At 40.4% G+C, this 22,938-nt stretch overlaps 1 protein-coding gene across 1 annotated transcript in view; it reads right to left on the reverse strand.

Annotated features, from left to right (window-relative positions):
* LOC101417758 (adhesion G protein-coupled receptor E1) overlaps positions 1 to 22,938 on the reverse strand; it is a 105,154-nt gene that overhangs the window by 23,081 nt on the left and 59,135 nt on the right. Inside the window, exon 12 of the mRNA XM_004447627.4 lies at positions 1,143 to 1,342. Within this exon, the coding sequence (XP_004447684.1) occupies positions 1,143 to 1,342 (200 nt within the window). The remainder of the gene's footprint in view (positions 1 to 1,142; positions 1,343 to 22,938) is intronic.

A 22,938-nucleotide genomic window follows, 5' to 3' on the forward strand; every position in this document is an offset into this window, starting at 1 on the left:
AGGAAATGCTGGTATTTCCAGATGTAGTGATGGCCAATCCAACAGGGAAGCCACATTCAGGTTGCTAGAGGAAAGCACTTTCATCAAATCCAGGATAAAACCTCCTGCATTTATTCACTCATTCACTCAATGTGTGTTTACTAAGCACCTATCCCCTGATATTATCTGCACTGTCTATGGGAAAGAAAGAAATAGAACAGACATGATTCCTGCCTCCAAGGATATCATAGTCCAGGGGAAGAAGAAACATATGAAAAATGTAAACAGAGAAATACTGTTAATAAGAGTTATAAAATGTCAACATGTCTTAAGAATGTATAATAGAAGTTAGACTAATTTATGGTGTGGTAGAGGAGTAGGAAAGACTTCTGGGAAAAAATGGTATTTTGGACATTAAAAAAAATATGTACAGGAGTCATCCAGATTAATAATGTTGGGGTGGGAAGACTGGGTGAGGGAAGAGTGTTTGGAACAGAAGGAACAGCATGTACAAACGTTCTGTGGCATAAAGGAATCTGATATATTTCCAGAACTGAAATAAGTCAAGGATGGCTTGAGAGCAATGAGAGAGAGAATGTAAAAAGTAAAAGATGGGGATGCTGGCCTAGAATCAAACATGTAAATTGATGGAGAACTCTACAGAACATTCCCTCAAGTTAATAAAGACTTACCTGGGGTTTGTTTAAAAGGAAAATCATATTTAGAAAAATTTCAGAGGTAAGAAGATAGGAAATTCACAAAAAAAATACAGAGCATTGGTTATATTGGGGAGTATTATTGAGAAGAGTTAACTTGTATTGGGTCTCATTACTACAAATAGCAAATTCTAGGTTCATGATATCAGAGGAATGGCTTGGATTTCATATCTGTCCTTACCACCAACATTGGCATAGCCTATACAAATATGCCATTCATTTGTAAATGCTGTCACATCAGCGTTACTTAATCTAGCCAAAACCATTCTCATTGAACATCATATAGAAATAAGAGAGCTTATTCTTCCAAAAGTGGCTTGTTGAATTGGCTTGATCTTCTAGAAATTGTGTCATGGTGGATCCCCATCCAAACTGGGAGTTAAGCCTACTGGATGGGAAAGTTCCCAATGGATTACCATGGCCCTCTGTGGACACCTCATCACAAACCTGGATATTCTCCAGAATGTAGATAACTGGATCTGAGAAGCCGTCTTTATTCTCCCCAGTCATGATGCCCCTGACAATGCGAGAATTCATCTTCAGCTTCCTTTTGGAGTTGGCCAAGGGGAACTGAGGGTCTTGGAAGAAGCGCTCATCTAAAACAGATTCCATGCCCTCAAGGGAGACAAACGCCACCCCAGTAGTCCCTGCAAGTTCCCCCAAAAGAAAAAAAATGGAAAACATTTGCTTAGTGGTAATAACATATGATCCAATACACGCACACATTAACATTCCATGCACCTGACTGTCCTGCTCTGAGAGTTGAAATACAAGAGACTCCCCAGTCAGTGACCTTCAACAGAATCATAAACATAATTCTGAGGTGATATTACCTGGACAAATATTGGAAACATTTAGAAATAATTTTGAGTTTGTGTTTTTAAAGGGAAATCCAAAGAGGCAGGGCAAGATGGTGTCTGAATGAGTGCACCTTACGGTCTCTCCTGTGAAGAGGTGGCCAAGTGGGGTTGGAGTCTGGCCGAAGTGGACTGTCTTGGGGGCTTGCAGGGTGGAGGGTGTGTGGACATCAATTTGCAGAGAGTGGTGGAGGTGGTGCTTGCTAAAGGTAGAATTTTGGCTTACAAGTACAGAGGACAGAAGCTGTGGACTGGCGGGACCCTTCCCCCTGGGGCTTCCCCATGGGGTGGCCATGGTGTTTCCTGAGATTTGTCAGTTGTGCGGTGGCATTCCTGGGCCCCATGGTCCCCAGATGAGTGGTTCCCAGGTCACTGTCCCCTGAACCCCCGTAGCCTGTATTCCACAAACCTACATGCCCTGGGTCTGCAGAGTCCTGAACTTCCCTTTCCTGAGTCCAGCGCTCCGGGAGGTCCAGGACTGCCTTGGCCCTCCGGGTTTGGACTGACTCCATGGGTGGGAGGGATTCGGTGGGGGGTGCAGTACAGGGGCCTGGCTAGTGGGGGTTCAATTTTCTGGTGTTTCCACCGCTGTTTTCTTTGCTTTTTTCCTTTTTTTGCACTTGGAGGAGCATACCGGCTGGCTTGGGGAGAGTCTGGGAAGAGAGGAGTGGTGAATCTGCTGAGAAAGCCCAATTCACCTAAATACCCTGGGATAGGAAACTTGGCCTGGGAGAAGGTGGAGTCAGAAAATCAACAAGCCCTCTCATAGCACACCTAAAGGAGAGGGACTGTAGGTGGTGCTTTCCAAGCCTCCAGTAGCATACTTGGGGTTCCTGGTGAGGTGTGGATGCTCTCTCTCTGGAAATTAAGAGTCATTCTTTTCTGTGTGTATCTGATTCAAGAAGCACCCACTTGAATCTCCTACCAGACCCCTCAGGCAGCTTTCCTGCTGCCTGGGAGAGAAGGAAGTGAGGAAGGGAGAAAAGGGGGAACATCAGATCCCTAAGCACTTTATTTAACTACAAACAGGATTCCTTGCTTGAAACTTTCCCTAGTATTTGGTTGGTTTTTCCTTGTTTTTCCTTCCTCTTTATGCCCCCAAGGCCCTTTTCACTTTTTTCTTTCTTTCTTTCTCGTTTTCTCTTTCCTGCTTACTTCCCCACTCTCTTTCATATCTTTTTTTCTCGTTCTTTCTTTCTTTCTTTCTCTGCTTTCTTATTCTTTTTACACTAGGTGCTGCAGGGAGAGTTTCACATTTGCTGCATTTCCTCATCCTCCATTTACTTCTTTCCATGTATATTGATTTTGGCCACCAACACTATTCCCTTTCCTCTACATTTTTCAATCCTTCATCATTGATTGTTTCTCTTACATTACAGTTCTCTTTGTTTGCCCCCCTATTTTTTTTGGCTTTTTATTACTAATAACTTCATTCTGCTTTCTGCCTTATATTCACTCTTTATATTATTGTCCTCTCTTTTCTCTTTCCCTCTCTCCTGAACACACAGACCTTTTAATTCACACTGTATTCCTCCACATATTCAGATTACTGTCTCATTTTACATACTCTACTTTTCTTACTGTTATAAATCTACATCCCTTACATGAGTCTAATATCCATTCTCCTATATCTCACGTGGTTCCTCTGTTAATATTTACTATCAATATCAGTACTATTCATTTTCTTGTCTTACTCCTTTTGCTTTCACTGGCCCTAATAATTTCCTTCAAGTGAACTTAGCCAACAACAAAGAAATAGAATAAGAAGAACAAAGTGACAAAGAGAAGACTTAGCACACATGCAAAAACAACAACTAATTAAACTCCAAACTAGACAAAGAAGCTAAGGAGCTGACTAAACCAGTCCAGATAAAATGACGACCAGACAGCAACAAAAAACTACAAACCAAACCAATAATCAGGAAAACATGCCCCAATCCAATGAACAAACTAAAAACCAGAAAGAGGAGCAGAACATCGAACAAGTAAAGATCTCAAAATATATATTAGGGACCAATTTGATGAGGTGAAGGAAGAGATTAAGAATATGAAGAAAACACTTGGAAAGAATACAGAAGAAATTGCAATCATACACAAAAAGTAAATGGATATGATGGTGATGAACAGCACAATTCAAGAAATCAAAAATACACTCTCAGTAAATAACAGCAGACTCAAAGAGGCAGAGGAGAGAATTAGTGATGTGGAAGGCAGTACATCTGAAATCAAACAGATAGTAGAACTGGTCGATAAAAAGATAGAAAAAATCCAGTAGGGGCTTAGGGACCTGAATGACAATGGAAAATGTGCAAACATACGTATTATAGGTATCCCAGAAGGAGAAGAGAAGGGAAAGGGGACAGAAATGGAGTTGGAGAAAATAATGGCTGAAAACTTCCCAAACCTATTGAAGGAGATGGATGTACATGTCCAGGAAGCACAACACACACCAAACAGCATAAATCCCAACAGGCCTACCCCAAGACATATACCTGTCAAATTATCCAATGCTCAGGACAAAGAGAAAATATAAAAGCAGAAAGTGAAAAGAGAGCCATCACATACAAAGGAGGCTTCATAAGATTAGGTGGTGATTTCTCATCTGAAACCATGGAGGCAAGAAGGCAGTGGTATGACATAGTCAAGGTATGAAAAGAAAAAAATTTCCAGCCAAGAATACTCTATCCAGCAAAGTTAGCATTCAAATATGGTGGAGAATTCAAAATATTCACAGATAAATAGAAACTAAGAGAGTATGCGAACAAGAGTCCTTCCCTTCAAGAAATACTAAAGGGAGTTCTGCAGGAAGAAAGAAAAAAACAGGAGAGGCAGAGTTGAATGAGAGTGCAAGAGAAACTAAAAAGATAAAAACAGAAAAAGAAAATCAAACAAAATATGACAAACATATAATAAAATATGACTAATATAAGTAATTCCTTGAAAGTAATAACACTGAATGTCAATGGATTAAACTCACCTGTCAAGAGACTCAGACTGGAAGATTGGATAAGGAAATATGATCCATCTATATGCTGTCTCCAAGAAACACATCTTAAACCCAGGGATTCAAGGAGGTTGAAAGTGAATGGCCGGAAAACAATCTTATAAGCAAACAATAAACAAAACACAGTAAGAGTAGCTATATTAATATCAGACAAAATAGACTTTAAATGCAAAACTATTCTGAGAGACGAAGATGGACACTACATATTAGTGAAAGGGATAATCTTTCAAGAGGAAAGAACAATCATTAAAGTTTATGCACCTAACAAACACATGAGGCAAACACCGGAAAAACTGAGTGAAGGAATAGATGCCTCTACAATTACAGTGGGGGACTTTAATACACCACTATCCACTTTGGACAGAACATCTCAAAAGAGAATCAATAAAGAAACAAAGACTTTGAACAGTATATTAGAGGAGCTGGACCTAATAGATATATACAGAACATTACACCCAAATACAGCAGGATATACATTCTTCTCAAGTGCACACGGATCATTCTCCAAGATAGACCACATGCTAGGCCACAGAAAAAGTCTCAATGAATTAAGAAAGATAGAAATCATACAAAATAATTTCTCTGACCACAGTGGAATGAAGCTGGAAATCTGCAAGGGTCAGAGACCCAGATGTGACACCAAGATTTGGAAGTTAAACAACACACTCTTAGAAAAAGGAGGAAATCTAAAAAGAAATTAATAACTGCCTTGAAACTAATGAAGATAATAACACATCATATCCAAACTTAGGGGATGCAGCAAAAGCAGTACTGAGAGGGAAATTTATAGCCATAAATTCATACATCAGAGAAGAAGAACTAAAGTTGAAGAACTAAATGCACACTTGGAGGAATTGGTTTAAAAAAAAAACTAACCCCAAGGGAAGAAGAACATAGTGAAAATGGCATGGTATTGGCACAAGGACAGACACACTGACCAATGGAACCGAATTAAGAGTTCTGATATAGATCCTCATATATACAGCCATATGGTATCTGACAAGGCCACCAAACCCTCTCAACTGGGAGGGAATGGCCTCTTCAAAAAATGGTGCCTGGAGAACTGGATATCCATATGTAAAAGAATGAAAGAGGATTACCAACTTACACCTTACACAAAAATCAACCAAGATGGATCAAAGACCTAAATATAAGAGCCAAGACCATAAAGACCTTGGAAAGCAAAGTAGAGAAGCATCTACAAGACCTTGTAAGAGGAAACAGCTTCGTGGACTTCACACCAGAAGCACGAGCAGCAAAAGAACAAATAGATAAATGGAACATCCTCAAAATTAAAGCCTTCTGCACCTCAAAGGAGTTTTGCCAAGAAAGTGAAAAGAGAGCCTACACAGTGGGAGAAAATATTTGGTAACCATATATCTTGATAGGAGACTTATATCTTGCATATATAAAGAACTCCTATATCTTGAAAATAAAAAGACAAACAAGCCAATTTAAAAATGGGGAAAATATTTGAACAGACACTTCTCCAAAGATGATATACAAATGGATAAAAAAACACATGAAAAATGCTCAAAATCCCTAGCTATTAGGGAAATGCAAATCAAAACAATGAGATACCATCTTACTCCCATAAAACAGGCAGCTATCAAAAAACCAGAAGACTACAATTGTTGGAGAGGATGTGGAGGAATGGGAACATTCATCCACTGCTGGTGAGAATGCAGAAGGACCCAGCCATTCTGGAGGACAGTTTGGCGGTTTCTCAAAAACCTAGCTATAGATTTGCCGTATGACCCAGCAATTCCACTGCTGGGTATATACACAGAAGATCAGAAAACAAGGATACAAACTGATACATGCACACCAATGTTCATAGCAGCACTATTCACTATTGCCAAAAGTTGGAATCAACCAAATGTCCATCAACAAATGAATGGATAAATAAAATGTGGTATATACACACAATGGAATACTACTCAGCTTATAGACATAATGGACAAAGGGTATGGGGAAAGGCAGGAAGAGATGAGAGGTGGAGGCGTCTTCGGGACATGGAGCTGCCCTGGATGGTGCTTCAGAGGTAATCACCGGACATTGTAAATCCTCACAGGGCCTACTTGATGGAATAGAGGAGAGTATGGGCCATGATGTGAACCAATGTATATGAGGTGCAGAGGTGCCCAAAGATGTACTTACCAAATCCAATGGATGTGTCATGATGATGGGAACGAGTGTTGTTGGGGGGGGGGAGAGGGGGGGTGGGGGGGTGGGGTTGAATGGGACCTCACATATATATTTTTAATGTAATATTATTACAAAGTCAATAAAAAATAAAAAAATTAAAAATAAAAAAAAATAAAAATAAAAAAAAAAGAAGAAATACAGTACAAACACATGTGATAACATGGATGAATCTTAAGAACCTTATGTCGAGCGAAGCAACCCAGGCATTGAAGGACAAATTACATGACCTCTCTGATATGAAAAAAGTAAACCAAGCTGTCTCAGAGAGCTAGAGACTGGATGATAAACTTTAAGGTAGTTGAAGGGTAGAAGGAAGGTTGTGAGCTGATGGCTACTTGGGTGAAATCTATGATAAGCTGGAGGTAAGTATTTGTACAGGGAAGGGATAAAATGTGGGCATAGGGATAACTTTTGGTGGGGCTGCGTGGGCTTTAGGGGTGCTAGGGATGGGAGGATGTGTCAGATTGTCCAACAAATTGGGGAGATGGTGGGGGGAACATTTCACCATGGGAGATTGTCAGGTATATGGTTGAAATTGTGGTGCACAGAAAACACATTAGAGAATGTAATATGGAAGGTTGCCTGTTTGGGATGCTTAAGGAGGGGCATCTGGCACAGGGAAAGCTTCTGGGGAGTGTATGAGTGCTCATTTTGTCATAGTGTATTATATCATTGGGCGGAGACCCATACAATGAGAGTGAGGGTATACCCACTTCCTGGGGCGGACTGATATTCTCAAACAGAGGGAATTGTATCTCTCGAGAGAAATGGTGCCTTCCAATGGGTTAGGGCAGTCAAGTATGTCAAGCCCTCAACATTTTTGCAAGTATCTCTGAATATGGTCCCTCAAGTAATGAAAGATTGTCATGGTGGAGCCTGAGAGTAGGGGGAAAGAGGTGTTGCATACATGGAACCAGGGTAACTGTGGGGCAATGGAAGTGTTCCACAAGATCATGCCATGATGGATATAGGTCAATTTAAATTACACCAAAAATGTATAAAAGTCTATAGGCTAAAATGTAAACCATAATGTAAAACATAAGATAGCTAAAAATTTAGAAAATTGTATAGTCTAAAATATAAACCATAATGTAAACCCAAATGGAACCACGTTTGAAAGCTATCATTTCAATATCTGTACATTAGCTGCAACAAATATAATACAAACATGTAAAAAAATCACTGTTAGGGAAGGGTTTGATGTTGGATATGTGGGAGTACCATATATTGTATATGTGAATTACTGTGACCTAAAACATATGTCAAGAGAAACTTAATAATTAGGAAAAAAGAAAGAAAGAAAGGAGGTAGACACTGAGGAACAAATGGAAGAAATCGCCTTGCCACTGTACATACAGGGCAACACCTGTAGCAGTGATGAAAGGCAAAATGTCAAAAACAAAGCTTTTTTATTTTTTCATTTTTTTGATACCCCAATTTATTTTTCCTTTATTTAATTTTTCTAAATTTCTATGTATTGTATAGCTAACCTTTAAACTCATCACTGTATTCCATTTTTCTATTAATAGAACCTGGCAATATATTGGGCTTCCTTTTGAAGAAGTTTTGGACTACGAGAGGTTCAGCTATGACGGGGGAGGAGCACTTGTGTGGGGTGTCATTGGTGGGGGGCACACAGTTGAGAGTGTTCTCCAGGGCATGTATATAGAGTACATAGAAAGGTTTGGATATTTTCATAGTGGTTTCAGTTGGAAACGAAAGATGAGAGAATACTGAGTTCCTGGCCAGGGGAGCTCTATCACATTCCCCAAGGGAACATCAACAATCCCCCAAGTGCAATGGCAAAGACCAACAAAGATGGATGGTCCGATGATGAACCCGTGATACTGATGGCTCCAATTATGAGCCTGTGTGCCTGAAATATGAACTAGACTTAGACCTGCAGGGTGCCTAAGATTTACCTCCTGAGAGCCTCCGTGTTGCTCAAATGTGGCCACTCTCTAAGCTAAACTCAGCATGTAGATGCATTGCTTTCCCCCCACTGTGGGACATGACTCCTGGGGATGAGCCTCCCTGGCACCGAGGGATTACTACCAAGCACCAGCTGATGATGTAACTACAAAAAGACCATGAACAAAGAGGTCAAATCAGACCAGCAGAATATCGCAGCCTACATGTAATATCACGTGTTAAAAATTGCTTTTTGACTTTGGATAAAAAGGGGAAACGGAAAGGACAAGTGAGTTTATATGGCTAAGAGTCTCCAAAAAAGAGTTGGGAGGTCATCAGAGGGTGATGCGTATGCATGCCTCAGCAGGGTACCAGAGACAGGCAAGGTAGATGGAAACCCAGGTGCTGGTTCTCTTGAGGTCTGCAGTGACCCACAGATTCTATGGTCAAGGAAGATGGCTCTGGAGTTCAGGGCCATATCACTTGGCCCTACTTTGGAGTTTGTGTTCCTGAGTGTGATGGAGTTGGACTCAGATATAACCTTTCTGCACATGCCTCTTCTGTTGCTTTTACCGGACCTGTGGTTGGCATTTAGGTTGGTGTATATTTAGGAGACCTGAATCTCTGAACTATCCATGTGACGGCTAGGCCCTGGGCCTCAGCAGACTTGCAACTCCTACCCTTTTGTTTCTTGGACTTACCCTGGCCAGCTGACAGGGAAGTGAAGAGGGTTAACCACCACACCAGGGAACCAAGAGTGCCTATAGATGCAAGCAGGAGAATTGCATCCATCATCCACGTGGAATCTAAACCCCCTCTTGATGTAGAGGGGGACTGGACATAGCCATCCTAGGTCCACAAGATGGAGGAATAGAGTATGGATTAGAGTGGACTTACTGGTGTTCAGCTGGGGAACTATTGTGATTAGTAAGGGAAGAAATTGTAGTAGTGATATGGAGAGGGAGGCCACAGTGGCTGCTGATGGGCAGGAGAGGAAAGAAGAGATACGGTGTGGGGGCATTTTCAGGATTTGGAGTTGTCCTAGGTGGTGCTGCAGGGACGGATGCTGGATGTTGTGTGTCCTGTCATGGCCCACTGGGTAGACTGGGGGAAAGTGTGGACTACAATGTGGACCACTGTCCATGTGCTGCAGCGGTTCTCCAGAATGTATTCTCCGGGTGCAGTGGATGTGCCACAATGATGGAAGAGTTTGTTGATGTGGGAGGGGTGGCGTGCATGGGGTGGGGGATATATGGGGACCTCGTATTTTTTTAATGTAACATTTAGAAGAAAATAAATAAACAAATAAAGAAATAAATAAAAGACTTTTAATGAGGAAAAAAATAAAAAATAAAGGGCAATCCAACTCAACAATGGGAAATCGTTGCACTTCCCACTTTTACCATTATTCCTGTTCAATATCCTTGGTGGTATTTCCCTTCATTATGTGCCTTTTAAATGCCAGTACTCTCCAGGATGCTTCCTAGACCTGCTTCCTGCCCCACTCCTTGCAGATGCCATATATCCTCAAGGTTTTGTTCACCATCTCCAGACTGATGGTTCCCATAGACCTGCTGGAGGTCCCACTGGAAGGTTCCCAGACATTATAAACTGAGCACTTCCTCTCCCCATGTTCTTTTTTTATTAGAAAAGGTGTAAGTTTCCAATAAAGTCACACAAAAAATGCAACATTCTCATACACTCCCCTATTGTTTGCACTTGCAATAGTGTGGTCATTTTCTTACAAATGATGAAAGAGTATTAGAATATTACTTCTAACTATAGTCTGTAGTTTACATTATATATATTTTTCCCCATACCACCCTATTATAAACACCATGTAATACTGTTGTACATTTGTTATACTTCATGATATGGTATTCATATATTTGTACTTTTAACCACAGTCCACCATCTACCACATGGTTCACTATGTTATATAGTCCCATGTTTTGTACATTCCATCCAAAGTGTACACTCAGTGGCGCTCAGGAAACTATGAACCTCTCTATGTTAACAAACTGGACAACATAGATGTAATGGACAAATACCTACAAACACACAAAAAGCCAACACTGACCCTAAAAGAAATAGAAGATCTCAATGAACAAATTACAAGTGAAAATATTGAAACAGTCATCAAAAACTTCCCAAAAATGAAAAGACCAGGATAAGATGGCTTCATATACAAATTCTACCAGTCTTTCAAAGATTTACTACCAATTCTGCTCAAACTTTTCCAAAAATTGGAAAAGAAGGGAATGCTACAAAATTCATTCTATGAAGCAACATGCTAAGTCCAAAACCAGAGAAAGATAACTAATAAAAAGAACATTACAGACCAATTTCTATAATGAATATAGATTCAAAAATTCTCAACAAGATACTTGCTATTCGAATCAATAGGACATTAAAGGAATTATATACCACAATCAAGTGCGTTTTATCCCAGATATGCAAGGGTGGTTCAACACAAGAAAATCAATCAGTGTAATACACTGCATTAATAAATTAAAGAAGAAAAACCACGAACGAGGCAGAAAAAGCATTTGACAAAAATGAGCATCCTTTCTTGATAAAAATAATCAGAAAAATAAGAATAGAAGGATACTTTCACAACATAATAAAGGGCATACATGAAAAACCCCCACTAGACATTGTACTCAATGGTAAAGACTGAAAGCTTTCTCACTGAGATCGAGAACAAGACAAATGCTCACTGTCACCACTGTTATTCAGTATTGTGTTAGAAATTCTAGTTAGAGCAATTAGGAAAGAAAAAATAAAATATACGTATTGACCAATGGAACGAACTGAAAGTTCAGATGTAGGCCTGTACATATATGGCCAGCTGATATTTGATAAGGCCACCAAGTCCACTCACAGGGATAGAATACTCTCTTCAATAAACAGTGTTGGAAGAACCAGACATCCATATCCAAAAGAAGAAAGAAGATCACCATCTTCAGCCCTATACAAAAATTAACTCAACATGAAGCAAAAACATTAATATAAGAGCCAAGACCATAAAGCTCCTAGAAGATAATGTAGAGAAGCATCTATAAGATCATGTAGTAGGAAATGATTTCATGAACTTTATACCCAAAATACGAGCAATGAAAGATAAAGTAGATAAATGGGACCTCCTCAAAATTAAAAACAATTATGCTTCAAAGGAGTTTGTCAAGAAGGTGAAAAGGCAACCTACTCAATAGTAGAAAATATTTGGGAGTCACTTATCCAATAAGGGTCTAATATTCAGCAGATATAAAGAAATTGTACATCTTAATGTTAAAAAGAAAAACAACCCATTTAAAAATAGGCAAGGGAGTTGAATAGACACTTTTCCAAGGAGGAAATACAAATGGTTAAAAAAAGCATATGAAAAGATGCTCAACATCACTAGCTATTAGGGAAATGCAAATAAAAATCACACTGAGATACCATCTTAAACCTCCTACTCCACTAGCTGATACTTGGAAAAACACAGAAAACTACAAGTGTTGGGAGGAATAGCAATACTCATTCACTGCTGGTGGGAATGTAATAGAATGGTGAAACCTCTGCGGAGGATGGTTTGGCAGTTCCTCAGGAATCTAAGTATAGAATTGCCATATGCTCTAGCAATCCCACTACTGAGAATATACCCAGAAGAACTGAAAGAAGAGATGTGAACAGATATATTCATACCAATATTCATCATGGCATTATTTACAATTGCCAAAAGATGGAAGCAACCCAAGTGTCTATCAACCAATGAATGGATAAACAAAATGTGGTATGTACACACAACGGAGTTTTTCTCATCTGTATGAAGGAATGAAATATTGACACATGAGACAACATGGATGAACCTCAAAGAGCTTCATCCATGAAGCTTCCCTTCATGAGGGAAGTCATTCACTAAAGGACAAATACGGGGACTTCCGGCAAGATGGTGGCTGAGTGAGCTTGTCTTGCCGTCTCTCCTGGGAAGAGGCAGCTGGGCACCGCTGGGGGTTCTCCGGGACCAGGCTTTTTCAGGATTTTTTCAGGGCAGGAAGTGTCTGGACATCGATTTGGTGGGAAGGTAACGGAAAGGACTGGTCTATAAGATATAATTTGGGACTTTTCAGGAGGGGGAGGCAAGACGGCGGCTGAGTGAACTTCCCGGTTACTAGCTCCTGGGGGGAATCGGCTGGGAGGCATCGGAGACTCTGGGACCGGCTGTTTCGGGATTTTTCCTGGTCCGGAGGTGTCTGGACATCGATTTGGAGGGAAGGTAACAGAGAGGATCCATCTGTGAAATATACACGGAGATCCCAGCTACGTGTGGAGGACTCCCTCCTTGGGTAGGCGGAGCCGAGGCAGCTAGCACCGCGGCGGGTGGCGGGCGGGAGAGCCGAGCCACGCTGTGCCGCAGCGGCGGGCGGTGGGCGGGGAAGCCGAGTCCGGCCGAGCCCGGCTGAGCCGCGGCGGGCGGGGGGGGCCGAGCCGAGCCGCGCTGTGCCGCGCCGGGTGGCGGGCGGGAAAGCCGAGCCCAGCCGAGCCCAGCCGAGCCGCGGCGGGAGGGGAAGCCGAGCCCAGCCGAGCCCAGCCGAGCCGCGGCGGGCGGCGGGCGGGGGACCCGAGCCCAGCTGAGCCCAGCCGAGCCTGGCGGCGGGGTTTCTGTTCTTTGTTGTTTTTTTTTTTTTCCTTTTCTTTTTTATTTTTTGTTGTTGTTGTTGTTCTTGTTGTTCTTTTTTTTTTTTTTCAATCCTCTCTTTCTTGTCCCCAATATTCTTCTTATACTATTTTACCTTAACAATACAATAGGTCCTACGGGAAATACCTCACATTAGCTGGGTTTCCTCACCCTCCACTGCCTCATTTCTCTGTGAATAGATTTAGCCTATCTACACTATCCCCTTCCCCCTACAACTGGATATCCTCCACCATCTGCTATCTCTCCTATATTCCATCTCCCTTTCTTTGATCCACAAAGTGTCTAACTCTTAATTTCTAATACCTTTGTTTAGTTTTCCATCTGGTATTCGTCCCTGAAACTATTACCTTTCTTTTCTCTTTCCCTCTCTCACGAAAACAATAGCCTCTTAGTACGTACCACATTCCTCCCATATTCAGTCGTCTACCTCATTATAGGTACTTTCCTACTACTATAACTCTACACAATTTACATGATCTAACCTCCATCCTCCCAGAACTCATATTGTTGCTTTGTAAACATATATCACCAATACTATTTCACACTTTTTCCTTCCTTACACAATTGACTTTCCCCAGCACTAATACTTTCCTTTAAAGTGAGCTTAACTAGCAATAAGAAATTGGAATAAGAAGAACAAAGTGACAAAGAGAAGATATAACACTTACGCAAAAACAACAGCTAATTAATCTCCAACACTAGACAAAGAAGCTAAGGAACTGATTAAACCCGTCAAGAAAAAATGTTGACAAGACAGCAACAAAAATCTACAAACCAAACCAGTAATCAGGAAAACATGGCTGAATCCAATCAACAAACTGAAAATCAGGAAGGGGGGCAGGACTTCGCACAAGCAATGAAAGATCTCAGAACATTTATCACCAACAAATTTGATGAAGTAATGAAAGAGGTTAACAGCGTGAAGACAACACTTGGAGGGGAAATTGCAGACATGCGCAAAAAAATAACAGATATGATGGAAATGAACACCACAATTCAAGAAATCCAAAATACACTTGCAGCAAATACCTGCAGACTAGAAGAGGCAGAGCAGAGAATTAGTGATGTGGAAGACAGTGCATTGGAAATCAAACAGAGAGTAGAAGTGGTTAATAAAAAGGTAGAAAAAATCCAGATAGGACTTAGGGACCTGAATGATAACGCAAAACGCTCAAACATACGTATTATAGGCATTCCAGAAGGAGAAGAGAAGAGAAAGGGGTCAGAAGGAGTGTTGCAGGAAATAATGAATGAAAACTTCCCAAATCTACTGAAAGAGACAGATGTACATATCCAAGAAGCACAGCGCACTCCACTGGTCATAAACCCCAACAGGCCCACCCCAAGACATATACTTGTCAAATTATCCTATGCTCAAGACAAAGAAAAAATTCTAAAAGCAGCAAGAGAAAAGAAAACCATCACATACAAGGGAAACTCCATAAGATTAAGTGCTGATTTCTCATCTGAAACGATGGAGGCAAGAAGGCAGTGGTATGATATAATCAAAGTACTAAAGGAAAAAAATCTCCAACCAAGAATACTCTATCCAGCTAAACTAGCATTCAAAAATGATGGAGAGTTCAAAATATTCACAGATAAACAGAAACTGAAAGAGTATATCAACAAGAAACCTCCCCTTCAAGAAATTCTTAAGGGAATTCTGCAGGAAGAAAGGAAAAAACAGGACAGTCAGAGATGGAGGAGAGTGTAAAAGCAACAAGAAAGACAAAAATAGAAGGGGAAAATAAAATAATACAAACAAAATATAACAAACACAAATCCAACCAAAATATGGCTACCATAAATAACTCTCTAAACGTAATAACACTGAATGTCAACGGATTAAACTCACCTATCAAAAGATTCAGACTGGGGCACTGGATAAGGAAATACGACCCATCTATATGCTGCCTACAAGAGACACATCTTAGACCCAGAGACTCATGGAGGTTGAAAGTGAATGGCTGGAAAACAATCATACAAGCAAACAACAACCAAAAAAAGGCAGGAGTAGCTATATTAATATCAGACAAAATAGACTTTAAATGCGAAACAATTGTGAGAGACAAAGAAGGATACTATATTTTAGTGAAAGGGACAATTTGTCAAGAAGATCGAACAATCATAAATATTTATGCTCCTAACAAGGGCGCCTCTAAATATGTGAGGCAAACGCTGGAAAAACTAAGTGAAAGAATAGATGCATCTACAATTATAGTGGGGGATTTTAATACACCACTATCAACTCTGGACAGAACATCTCAAAAGAGAATCACTAAAGAAACAAAACATTTGAACAGTATATTAGAAGAGCTGGATCTAATAGACATATATAGATCATTACACCCAAACACAGCAGGATATACATTTTTCTCAAGCGCACATGGAACATTCTCCAAGATTGACCATATGCTAGGCCACAAAGAAAGGCTTAATGAATTCAGAAAGATCGAAATCATACAAAACAATATCTCTGACCACAGTGGAGTCAAGCTGGAAATTTGCAAGGGACAGAGACCCAGACTTCACACGACAATTTGGAAATTAAACAGCACACTCTTAGAAAAACAGTGGGTCAAAGAGGAAATCTCAAAAGAAATCAATGACTACCTTGAAACAAATGATAATGATAACACAACATACCAAAATTTATGGGATGCAGCAAAAGCAGTACTGAGAGGGAAATTTATAGCCATAAATTCATATATCAAAAAAGAAGAAAGAGCAGAAATTGAAGAATTAACTGCACATCTGAAGGAATTAGAAAAACAACAACAAAGTAACCCAACAGGAAGAAGAAGGAAGGAAATAACAAAGATAAGAGCAGCACTAAATGAAATAGACAATAAGAAAGCACTTGAAAAAATAAACAAGACCAAGAGCTGGTTTTTTGAGAAGATCAACAAAATTGACAAACCTTTAGCGAGACTAACAAAGAAAAAAAGAGAAAAGATGCAAATACACAAAATAAGAAATGAGAAAGGTGATATCACCACTGACCCCACAGAAATAAAGACTATCATAAGAGGATACTTTGAAAAACTATATTCCAACAAAAATGACAATTTAGAGGAAATGGACAAATTCCTAGAAATACATAAGCAGCCCATACTGACGAAAGAAGAAATTGATGATCTTAACAAACCAATCACAAGCAAAGAGATAGAATCAGTCATTAAAAATCTCCCAACTAAGAAGAGCCCAGGGCCAGACGGCTTCACAGGTGAATTCTACAAAACATTCCGGAAAGAACTAACACCAATCCTGTTGAAACTATTCCAAAAAATCGAAACAGAAGGAACACTGCCTAATTCCTTCTATGATGCCAACATTACCCTAGTACCAAAGCCAAACAAAGACACCACAAGAAAGGAAAATTACAGACCAATTTCTCTAATGAACCTAGACGCAAAAATACTTAACAAAATACTTGCTAATCGTATTCAACAACACATTAAACGAATTATACACCATGACCAAGTGGGATTTATCCCAGGTATGCAAGGATGGTTCAACATAAGAAAATCAATCAATGTAATACACCATATAAACAGATTGAGAGAAAAAAACCACATGATTATATCTATAGATGCAGAAAAGGCATTTGACAAAATACAGCACCCCTTCCTGATAAAAACACTCCAAAAGATCGGAATACAAGGAAACTTTTTGAACATGATAAAGAGTATATATGAAAAACCTAAAGCCAACATTGTTTACAATGGCGAAGTCCTGAAATCCTTCCCTCTAAAATCAGGAACAAGACAAGGATGCCCATTGTCTCCACTCCTATTTAACATTGTCCTGGAAGTACTGGCTCGAGCACTGAGACAAGAACCAGATATAAAAGGCATTCAAATTGGAAGGGAAGAAGTCAAAATTTCATTATTTGCAGATGACATGATCCTATATATAGAAAACCCTGAGAGATCTTCAACAAAGCTCCTAGAACTCATAAATGAGTTTAGCAAAGTCGCAGGTTATAAGATCAATGCGCAAAAATCAGTAGCATTTCTATACACCAATAATGAGCAAGATCAGGAGGAAATCAAGAAACAAATACCACTCACAATAGTAAATAAAAAAATCAAATACTTAGGAATAAATTTAACTAAAGAGGTAAAAAACTTATACATCGAGAACTATACAAGATTGTTCAAGGAAATCAAAGAAGACCTAAATAAATGGAAGAATATTCCCTGTTCATGGATAGGAAGACTGAATATTATTAAGATGTCTATCCTACCAAAACTGATCTACACATTCAATGCAATCCCAATAAAAATCAACACAGCCTTCTTTAAGGAACTAGAAAAACTAACTATGAAATTTATTTGGAATAAAAAGAGGCCCCGAATAGCCAAAGACATATTGAAAAAGAAAAACGAAATAGGAGGAATCACACTTCCTGACTTCAAAACATACTACAAAGCTACAGTAGTGAAAACAGCATGGTACTGGCATAAGGAGAGACACACAGACCAATGGAATCGAATTGAAAGTTCAGATATAGAACCTCATGTATATAGCCATATAATATTCGATAAAGCCACCAAACCCTCTCAACTGGGAGAGAATGGCCTATTCAACAAATGGTGCCTGGAGAACTGGATAGCCATATGTAGAAGAATGAAAGAGGATTACCATCTCACACCTTATACAAAGATCAACTCTAGATGGATCAAAGACCTAAATATAAGAGCCAAGACCATAAAGACCTTAGAAAGCAGTGTAGGGAAACATCTACAGGACCTTGTAATAGGAAATGGCTTCATGAATATCACACCAAAAGCACGAGCAGCAAAAGAACAAATAGACTAATGGGACTACCTCAAAATTAAAGCCTTCTGCACCTCAAAGGAGTTTGTCAAGAAAGTAAAAAGGGAACCCACACAATGGGAGAAAATATTTGGCAACCATATATCTGATAAGAGACTTATAACTTGCATATATAAAGAACTCATATATCTCGAAAACAAAAAGATAAACAACCCATTTAAAAAATGGGAAAAAGATTTAAACAGACACTTCTCCAAAGAAGAAATACAAATGGCTAAAAAGCACATGAAAAAATGCTCCAAATCCCTAGCTATCAGGGAAATGCAAATCAAAACTACAATGAGATACCATCTTACTCCCATAAGATTGGCAGCCATGAAAAAAACAGTAGAATACAAATGCTGGAGAGGATGTGAAGAAAGGGGAACACTCATCCATTGCTGGTGGGAATGCAGAAGGATCCAACCATTTTGGAGGACAGTTTGGCAGTTTCTCAAAAAATTATCCATAGATTTGCCATATGACCCAGCAATACCACTGCTGGGTATATACCCATCAGATCTGAAAACAAGGACACAAACCGATATATGTACACCAATGTTCATAGCAGCATTGTTCACCATCGCCAAAAGTTGGACTCAATCCAAAAGTCCATCAACAGATGAGTGGATCATAAAATGTGGTATATACACACAATGGAATACTACTCAGCTGTAAGAACCAATACACTACAATCGCACGTGATAACATGGATGAACCTTGAGAATCTTATGTTAAGTGAAGCAACCCAGGCATTGAAGGACAAATACTATATGACCTCAATGATATGAAATAAGTTAACTGCCTCAGAGAGCTAGAGTCTGGAAAAGTGGCTTACTGGAAACCGGGGGGTGGAGGAAGGATGTGAGTTAATGTCTGTAGGGGTGGAATCTGTGATGAGCTGGGGGTAAGTATGAGCACAAAGAAGGGACAAAATGGGGGCAAGGGGTTACCCCACCCGAAGTTTTGAGGGGGCTGGGGATGGGAAGAGGGGTAATATGGTCCAAGAAATAGGTGGGAGGGAGGGGCAACACACTAACATGGGAGAGTGCCAGAAGTTCGTTGAGAACTAAATGTTGAGTAAAACGTATCAAAGTATAAATAGGAGGGTCACCTGGTTAGGACGCTCAGGGGGTATGGTCTGATGCGGGACGGACTCCAGAGGGAATAGCTGAAGGCTCATTTTGCCAAGGTGGGTTCTACCATTGGGTGGGGTGGACCCATATCCTGGGGAAGACTAATGCCGTCGAATAGAGAGAACTGTATCTCTCGTGAGAAAGGACGGCTCCCAGGGCATTAGATTGGCAGGCGTTGTGGGCCCTAAGGGGAGGGGAAAATGGACGTGCAATGGATAGAACAAAGGTAAATAAGGGGGCAAAAGAGGAGTTATGTGAGAGTACACGAGGATGAATATAAAACAGCTAATATTACACCAAAAACATATAGGGGACGACAGACTAATAATGAAAACCATAAGACAAAACATAGGATAACTAAAAAAGTTAGAAAACTGTACAACCTAAAGTATGGACCACACAGTAAGCACAAATGTTACCTTGTTTGAAAACTATAGTTTCGGAATCTGTACATCAGTTTCAGGAAATATGATATGAATAAGTTAAAAGATTATTGCTGTGGAAGGGAAAAAGTTTTATGGTGGATCTGGGGAAATACTGTATATTGTATATATGAATCTTGGTGATCTAAGACTCTTCTGAAGCTGACATTATGTTGGGATTCACTTTACGGGAAGTTTTGGATCACAGAATGGTTCAACAATGGCAGCGGAGGAATACTGATATGGGATGTTATTGACAGGATATATATGGTTGACAGGGAGTTATACAGGGCATATGCCCAGGGTATATGGTAATGTCTATATATACTCATAGTGGAAACAATTAAAAACAACAGCTGGGGGGGTACTGGGCTCCTGGCCGGGGGGTCACTGTTGTGGGCCCTGGGAGAGCAGCGGCAATCCTCCAGGTGCAACGGCAAGAACCAGGAAGGAAGGAGGGCCCAACAGTGGGCTCTTGATACTAATGGCTACACTTTTGAGCCTATGCACCTGCAATAAGAAGAAGGCCTAGAGTAGCATTGTGCCTGGGGGTTTCCTCCTGACAGCCTTCATGTTACTCAAATGTGGCCACTCTCACAGCCAAACTCAGCGTGTAGATGTGATGCATTCCCCCCAGCGTGGGACACGACACCCGGGGATGAGCCTCCCTGGCACCGAGGGATCACTACCACATACCAGCTGAAGAAGCAACTAGAAAATGACCTTGAATTAAAGATTCAATGCGGAACAGCAGAATATACCTGTCTACATATAATAACATGACTTCGGGAAGCTGTTTGACCTAATGTAAGGGGGAAATGGAAAGGAGAAATGAGATTATAAGGCTGTGAGTCTCTAAAAAAGAGTCTGGAGGTTGTCAGAAGGAATACCCCTATGTACAACTGAACAGAGTCTAAGAGACAGATAAGGTAGATACAACCCCAGGTATTGGTTCTTTTGAGGGATAAAGAGACCCACCGGTTCTATGGTCATGGCAGAAGGGGTTCACTGCCATGACAGATGGCCCTTCTTTGGAGCTGGTGTTTCTGCGTGATGGAATTGGACTCAGAGGGGATCTCTTTTCACAAGACTTGCATGCTACTTTATTGGAATTGTAGTTGGTGCTGAGTTTAAGATATATGTAGGGGATTTGAATCTCTGGACTGATAATATGACACCCAGGCCCAGAGCCTCAACAGACTTCAGCTCCTACACTTTGACTTATTGGACTTACTCCACTCAGCTAACATGGAGTTGAAGAAGGTCAACCACCACAACATGGAGCCTAGAGTGTCTACAACTGGAAGCGGGAAGAGTGCATCCAGTACCCATGTGGAATCTAAGCCCTCACTTGACATAGGTGTGCAATGGACACAACCAATCCAATGTCCACAGAGGAAATGTGAAATGGGTGTGGGAACGGTAGCCATGGGGGCTGCTGGGTGTGGGGAACGGGAGGAAGAGATGAGATGTGGAGGCGTTTTCAGGACGTGGAGTTGTCCTGGATAGTGCTTCACGGACAATTATGGGACACTGTAGATCCCCCCAGGGCCCACTGGATGGAACGTGAGAGAGTCTGGGCTATGATGTGGACCATTGACTATGGGGTGCAGTGATGCTCAGAGATGAACTTACCAGGTGCAATGGATGTATCATGATGATGGGAGAGAGTGTTGCTGTGGGGGGAGTGGGGGGCGGGGGCGGTGGGGTTGAATGGGACCTCATATATTTTTTTAATGTAATTAAAAAATAATAATAATAAATAAATATTTTAAAAAAACATAAATAAAAAAAATAAAAAAAATAAAAAATAAAAAAAAATAAAGGACAAATACTGCATGGTCTCATTTATATGAACTAAGGACATTGAGCAGACTCACAGGAGTCCGAAAGATAGGTTACTAGGAGATAGAAAGGGAGTAGAGAGAACTGAGCCAATGCTTAGTCTGGGCAGAATTTATGATAAGGTGGGTGGTGGTTGTTTAGCAAGGAATGGGAGTGATGGGGACGCAGCGGTGTTAGTGGGCTTGATGGTACTGGACTCTGAGTGTGAGCAGGGTTGGGAGGGAAGGGTTGGGCCATTTATGGAACTGACGGGGAGGGCTGGAGGAAGGAACAGGAGAGCTATGGGGAAGATGCAGACTGTGATTGAGGACGTAATTGTACGAATGTACAAGGTACAAGGGTGGGTCACTGGTGCAGGGTGACAGTGATGAGGGGATGTGTGGAGAATGGTATACCTGGGGCATGCCTTATGGAATATCACTGTGTTCATGTTATCACAGGATGTTATCTCAAGGGGTAGAGACCCACACAATAATGAACAAAATATTAAACTCCCATCCTGGGGAGCCCTGCTACATCCTCTAATAGAGTGGCAAGAATCTCTAGAGTATCTAGGCAGTGCCTAATAAAAGGAAAACAGACAAATATGCTACACCCTTGGTATTAATGCTTTTACTTATGAAACTTATTCTTGTAAAATAGAAATCTAGACTAATAATAGCTACTGCCTAAGATTTAAACTCATTTATACTTTTCCGGCACAAGATTCTTCTAACTCCTTTTATTTGAACCTACAATTAACACTATACCCATTAAATATATGCCCCAATGACTTAAATCATCAGTTTGTTCATATGCTGGATAAGACATAAATCTCAGCAGAGATATGGCCAAAAACTACCTTCCAGCTCATCAGATTCACTCAGGGCAACTAACAAAAGGATGATGATGGACAAAGCTCATCCCAAAAAAATAGAGAGTATCTACAACTGCAAGCAAGACAGTTTAATCCATCTACCCCGTGGAAGCTAAGCCCCCTCTCAATCAGAAAAAGAGTGGGCATTACTATGCCCAAATCCTCAAGATTGTCGAATGAACAAACATAAGCAGGGAATGCAGTTATGACTAAAGTACTTATTAGTATTCTAGTAATGGAAGAACTTGTAACACTGATATAAAGACAGTGGAGGGGAGGGAAAGGAAAGAACAGGTGTAACATGGGGCATTTTGGGGATTTTGGAATTGTTCTGCATGACATTGCAATGACAGATAGAGGCCACTATACATCTTGTCAAATTCTATAAAACTGTACAGTGAAAGTGTAAACTCTAATGTAAACTATAGACCTTAATAGCAATGCTTCAATATTTGTTCAACAAGTGTAACAAATGTACCACAATGATGTAAGCTGTTAA

This window comes from Dasypus novemcinctus, chromosome 19 (assembly GCF_030445035.2).
Source record: "Dasypus novemcinctus isolate mDasNov1 chromosome 19, mDasNov1.1.hap2, whole genome shotgun sequence".
Taxonomy (NCBI): domain Eukaryota; kingdom Metazoa; phylum Chordata; class Mammalia; order Cingulata; family Dasypodidae; genus Dasypus; species Dasypus novemcinctus.